At 50.9% G+C, this 6,298-nt stretch overlaps 1 protein-coding gene across 1 annotated transcript; it reads right to left on the bottom strand.

Annotated features, from left to right (window-relative positions):
- Positions 1-384: 384 nt before the first annotated feature.
- On the bottom strand, positions 385-5,615 carry LOC143404495 (L-amino-acid oxidase-like). Its single transcript, XM_076862612.1, has 7 exons — positions 5,600-5,615; positions 4,503-4,717; positions 4,047-4,159; positions 2,803-3,004; positions 2,146-2,214; positions 1,788-1,924; positions 385-1,237 (listed from the first exon to the last, which is right to left on the bottom strand). The coding sequence occupies exons 1-7, from the start codon at positions 5,613-5,615 to the stop codon at positions 385-387; spliced, it is 1,605 nt and encodes a 534-aa protein (XP_076718727.1).
- Positions 5,616-6,298: the final 683 nt, after the last annotated feature.

Here is a 6,298-nt window from a genome sequence, read left to right on the forward strand (position 1 = left end):
GGTCAGTATGTGGTTTAGCGTTACTGTAGTTTTGGATCCTTCAGGGACTTCTAGTTGTAGGTGATAGAAATTAGGTATTGTTGGACCTTTTCTTTTTCTCCTGTTATAATTAGGCAGCAAGAGACTATTTCCTCAGTCTAAGGCCTGACTTTAGTATTCTCTGCCCTTGATTCTTCCCTTCCCCCTCCATAAGCCCTGACTCTGCTGCTTCTTTTCTGTCGGTCCAGCTGGGGAGAGAAACAGGGAAGGGAGTGATGTTTCTTGCCCACTTGCTAGCTGAGTTTTTTGCCTGGCATGATTGGGTTCAGGGAGAGACAGATGGTAACCTCTCTTCTGTGTCTCTTCCTCCTCTTTCCACCTCCCAGCCTGCTGGTGCCCACTATCTTAGGGATTGCTCTTGGAGGAACTATCCTGGACATTGGCAAAGGGTTGGTGCAGAGGCACCTTTCCCTGAGTGGCCTCCTTGTCCACAGCTGCCTGGATGTTCCTGGCAGCCTGGAGGCCTGACTTGACGGCAGTGTCCATCCAGCCATGGGGCAGGGAGGTATGTTCCCCTGCAAAATGGACACGGCCTTCTGGCTGGAAGAGCTTTTGTGAGTAGTCTACAAATTGGTAGGGTGTGAACTCAGCAAAGGCACCGATAGTGAGGGGATCCAGAGACCAGTGCTTGACCACGGAAGATGGGCACAGACGCCTCAGCTCCTCCTTGGGTATCTGGTGCACTGCCGCCAGGTCATCCAGGACAATATCCACCACCTGGTCATGCTTCATGGCAGTGAAGAAGAGGGAATCGTCATCCACAGTGTAGGAGGCGAGCAGGACACCTTTGCCGCTGGGGAAGTTGTGGCTGGGGTAGTGGATGTAGCGCGATGGCCGGTCAGTGATGGAGACCCCACCTCGGATGCCATCCCGTTCCCAGAAGCGCTCATCACAGGCCAAAACCACCTTGGTAGCACTGGTGTAATGCACGGAGCGCAGAGCGTTTGTCTTGTCTGGGGACAGGGGTGGCTGGAAGGCGATGAGGCGCGTGGCCCTGGCAGAGGCTGAGATGATGACGTAGTCAGCAGTGATGTTGCGCAGCTCCGAGGTAGGCCCACCTTTGCGGTACAAAACCCGGACCTCAGGCCCATCCCTCACTACCATCTCCACTTTGGATCCCAAATGGATGGTGCCAGGTTTTAGGCTGGCACTGAGGGCACTGGGAAGCTGGTCAAATCCCCCGGTGATCTCATAAAAGCTGCAGGGGAGAAGGGAGGGGAGAGTGATGGGGGGAGGCACCCTGAGGCCCAAGAGCCTCCTTGTCTCCAGTGTTCCTGGTACAAAAAAAGAGGGAACTAGCTCCCTGCACCCTGGGCAGAACACTTCACATACAGCCCGTAATTAATATGCAGCATTTTATCATGGAGGGATTGTTACTTAATTTGACAATTTGGAAAACTGACACCCAAAAGTGACTTTCCCATGATCATATAGGCAATCTAGGGCTGGAGCCCACAGATATTCAGTTACCCTGAAATTCTACTTTGCAGGTAGAAACCTACAGACCTGGGTTTGGAGCCTGACTTCAGCCCTTGCCTAAGCTGTGTGAACTTGGATATGTTCCCTAGTCTGAGCATCTTCACCTGTAGAATGGCTCTGAGTAATGCCATCTACTTTATAGGGATATTAAGAATTAGATGTGACAGTTCTTAGAAAGTGCTTGGCAGAGTGTCTGGCACATGCAAATACCCAGTAAATCAGTGTTGGGGACGGGGAGGACTCTCATCCTGGCCCCAGATCCACCTTACTCATCACTTTTGGAGAAGATGTTAGCATTCCTCAGGGACTCCAGGAGGGACTTATAGTATCCAGCGTTCTCATTCATCACATCTCCAATCATCTGCACTGCTCCTCCACTCAGCATCCCTTTCTTCACCAGGTAAGCCTGTGGGGAGGTACAGAAGATGGAAATGTGGGGTAGAGGGCCCAGAGTGTAGATCAAGCAGGCGTCTGGACCCAGACCAGTGTGGGAATGAACTCCAGCAAGAGGAAGCCTTTGGCAGTGGGAAGAAGGCATCCTGGTTGGCAGATGACAAGCCAGGAGGCTAGGCTGAGCACAGAGTCCACCACCCCATCTCCATCCTGGAACTTCTTTGCCACTCTCACCTTGGTGGAGTAAGAATCATAGAAGGACATCAGGTGGCTGCAGTTGAACATTTTCAGACTTTGTTTGAGCTGCAGAAGGGGAAGAGAGATACCACCATTCAAATTGGGCCTCCGGGACATCAGGCTGCTGGGAACAAGGATGTCTGGGAACTGGGGCTGGTGCCTCTGCATTCCTTTAAATTAAAGGCAGGACTTCTGGGTTCTCTGGATGTCCCTTGAAAAAAGTGGGGACAAGGAGGTGGAGGGGTGGTAGTTCCAGGAACTCCTGCCTGTTACTCTTTCTCCAAGCATCTCCCCTTCATTAAAGACCTTTTGGAGACTAAAATTTAAGGCAGAGAACTTCGCTGTGATCCAGGAGGATTAATTCATTACCAAAGACTGGCTAATCTAGGATTCCCTTTCCTCCCGCTTCCACTGATCAAGTAATAGGCCATCAGACTACCCAAGGACGGGGTGGGGCGTGGGGTGGGGGGTGGGAAGGAGGTTGGTGTGGGGTTGGGAGTGATACGTTCTTAGCAGGTGTTAGAAGGAAGGTGGATCCATCACAAGAGCACCAGGTAGGAGTTGGATGACCTGAGTCCATCCATTAACTTGCCAAGTAGCCTTAGGCAAGACCCTCTTCCTTCCCAACCCTAGCTGGGATAAGGCAGTTGGCACTTTGATAATGGACTGGTGGAAGAGATTCATGGCACTCTTGCCCTTCTCTGTGGGGTTCATGGAATAGCCCAGGATCTCTGGGTTGGCCTTGACCTCCCAACTGCGATGTCTTTGTCCATTGATGAGGTACCAGGTATTGCCATCATATTGGATGAACTTGTTCAGCTTCAGGCCAAGCTTCTTGACATAGGTGTGGATTAGCCTGGAGCAGAGACAGTAATAAATTGACCCCCATCCTTGTTCTTGCTGACTCCACAATTCAAACCACTACCAGGAAAACCAGTGTCTTCTTGCAGCCAGGGAGCCCAGACTAACTGGTTTCTCAACTCTATTCTCTGTTTTTTCTTGCTGTGGGCATTATTTCTTTTTCTTCTGTTTTGCCCTGGGGAAGTTCACCCATCACTGAATTAGGGCCTTTAAGGAATTCCCAGTTTATGAGACACAAAGGTGGAGATGAGGCCTTTTGTTTCAGAAAGTATTTGGAATTGTTTGCCTTTTCTAAGTAGTGTGAAGCCACATCTAATGACTCCTAGTTTGGGCTGTTACAGTTAGCTTTTTATTTTGAAAGTTTAGAGAGAAACTGGGTTTTAATTTACATTAAAGGCAAAAAATAAGTCATATTTATGGAAGCATATAAGATACCAGGCTGAGGATCATTTTGTTTTGGAAACCTCAAGAGTCAAATATAGTTTAAGGATCAAGCATCTGTTTTTATGCCAGGTACCTCCTTGATTTTGATGAGGAGCTGTGTTGCTTCTCTTAGGAGAAACTTGGGTGAGTCACTTAATATTTCAGAGCCCAGATTCTTGATATGTAAATGGAAATCATAAGAGTTTCAATTTATAGGGTTGTAAGTACCAAATAATGTAAATATAATGCTTAGCACAGGGCTTGACACAAAGTAAGTGCTTAACCAATGGTAGGTATTGCTAATAACTATTATAATTTCACAGCTTAATGTAATATGATTGACATTTAAGAAACTTCCCATATTAAAACATACAGTTTGATGAGTTAAGGGTAACTATTCTAACTGTGGGATCTTCCACTTTCTGTGTGACCCTGGGCTCTGAGCCTTGGTCTTCTCTGGTGAGTGAGAGACAAGCATTAATCCTGACTTACAGAGTTGAATTACATGACACAGCGAATCTGAAAGGGCTTTGACGTGATAGCAGCAGGGCCCCTCCCACCTCTCCTTTATCTCTCCTACTTGTCCTTTGCTCCAATTCTCTCCTAGGACTTACCTGTGGGATTTGGGGATTCGCATGGGCCCCAGGTCGTAGTACCAGCCCTCCTCCTTGTTCCTGAATGTGACCACTCGGCCCCCAACATGATCACTGGCCTCCAGGATGGTTACCTGGGAATCCAGAGAAACTTCTGTCATTCTCTGATAGGAGTCTCCCTTCTCCCCACCCCCTACCCCCACTTCTACAGCGCCACACGCTCTGGCCTGGAATCCCCATCATCAGTCTTCAAATGTGCATGGCAACCTCACTGGGCATTTCTTCCAGAATGGTCCTGAGAGATGTGAAACTGAAGAGCTCCCGGTGAGCAGGGACAGGGCACTTCTTGGCCTTTGCCTGTCAGCATAGCTCTGGGCTTTTGTTTCCACAGGAATGCAAATGAAAGTTAGCGATGATTAAATGTTAAGGGTTCCAGGGGCCCAGCAGGTTACGCGCCCTTGCTCAAGACCTCCTCACCTGATGGCCAGCATCCTGCAGGGTCTTGGCTGCTGTCAGGCCTGACATGCCAGCTCCCACTACTACTATGCGCTCGGGCAGGGGGGAGGTGTGGAGTCCCTCCTGAGCTGTGACAAGGAAGGACTCATAATTCGGGTCCTGGAAGCACTTGGCCAAGTCCTCATAGTAGGCAAGGCAGCTGGAGGTAGCCAGCAGGAGAGCCAACACCAGAATACCTGGGGGAAGAGAGAGCAATGCGTGTGGCCTTGCTGGGGCCCAGGCTCTGTGGGTCCTGCCTGCCTTGCCCAGGAGGAGCCTGGCTACATGAGTGAATGCAGAGTGGTCAGGGCAGGGCAGTGTCTGGTGAGTGTGTGGCCACAGATAAGTGATTTGTGACTGTGTCTGTGTAGGGATGGTGTATGTGTGAACTTTAGTGGTGTTGGTTGTACAGTTAATGTGTAATTGTGAATATACTTATTCCACTAGCTCTAGGCTTTTTTTGTGGGGGGAGGCAGGTGAGAACCCCCTTAGTCTAATCTTTGTACTGGTGGGTAACCAAAGTTCCCAGAAGGAAGGGGATCTTCAGGGGCCACTCTCTAAAGAAGGGTAGGAGACCCAGGTGGCTTTCAGCACAGACCCTTCTCCATGAAGAGAACATCCCACTGGGACAACTCAGAAAAGAGGGGACAGATGACCAAGCCCAGAGGAAAGAATCTCCAAGCTCCCTCTCCTCTTTCTAACTCCCAGACCTTCTCAACCTCCCTAGTCCATTCTCCACCCCTGACAAGTTGCCCCATCTCCATGAGGTATTGCCATTTCTGTCTCAGTCCCCATGTCCTTCCCTTAAATGAACCCAACCCCAAAACCCATTCTCCAGATCCATTTTCATTCAACTGACTCACTTTCAACACCTCGACCCAGCCCCAGCCCCCAGCTGAGCTTCTATTCCTGTCTCAGCCCCCAGTCTCCTTGCCCCTTCACGCCCTGTACTCAAACTTCTCCTCAGACCCTCATCAAAGCTCCTGGATCCCTCCCCTGATCCAGTTCCCCCCCATCTGTGTCCGGCACCCCTTCCTCAGGCCTTTCTCTCTACCACCCAGAGGAGGGACCCCACTCACCACTCATGGTGGCCATGGCCCTGCAGCTCGGCTGAATCCTGAGCAGCTCTCTCTCTCCTTATGAGGAACCAGCTCCACTCCAGCAGTAATTGGCCCCTGTCCCACCAGCATGTCCTTGTCCCTATTGGCTGGGCCAAGCAGGGAAGTCCTGCCCCGAAGCCTGGCCTGTCAGGTAAGATGACCATGGTGATGGAGCCCAGCCTCAGCCTCATCTTCTGCATTCCTGCATTCCTCCTGAGCAGCCTCTCTCCTAGGGAAGGCTCCTTCTCTCAGCTCAGACCCTTGCTGTGGTGCCAATGGGGAAGAGAGAGGCCATCCCAAAGGTGCTGTGATCACCTCCCACCAAAGGCATCCAGCGCCTGGGCTCCCAGTGGAGGACATCCCTCTTCCCACTGCCGTTCCACTGTGGTGCCTTCTGCTCTGCTGTGGGGTTGTCCAGGGTGGGGATTCTGGCCAGGAGCTTCTGTGGAAGGACCATGACCTCTTGCCCCTCTCAGGGGCTCCCTGGCAGATAGGACAGAGGTCTCGGTTCTGATTCATTTGCACCGGAGTGTGGGTTTTGCCCCTTCTTCTGGGTCCTGCAGGTCTTCCTTAAGCACAGGTGAGCTTCTCCGGCACTGAAACTTCTCCCCCTAAGGAATAGGGCCAGCTGATTATGGTGCCACGTCTACCTTTTGTTCTCTGTGCCTAGTGCAGGTG

This window comes from Callospermophilus lateralis, chromosome 7 (genome assembly GCF_048772815.1).
Source record: "Callospermophilus lateralis isolate mCalLat2 chromosome 7, mCalLat2.hap1, whole genome shotgun sequence".
Classification (NCBI taxonomy): Eukaryota; Metazoa; Chordata; class Mammalia; order Rodentia; family Sciuridae; genus Callospermophilus; species Callospermophilus lateralis.

Bases quoted from the DNA above. Each gene is read 5' to 3' on its own strand.
- LOC143404495 (XM_076862612.1), bottom strand. The intron at 3,005-4,046 runs GTAAGTCCTAGG...TCTCTGCTCCAG, and splicing joins CGAATCCCCAAATCCCACAG to GCTAATCCACACCTATGTCA. The intron at 2,215-2,802 runs GTGCCAACTGCC...CCCCTTCTGCAG, and splicing joins TCCACCAGTCCATTATCAAA to CTCAAACAAAGTCTGAAAAT.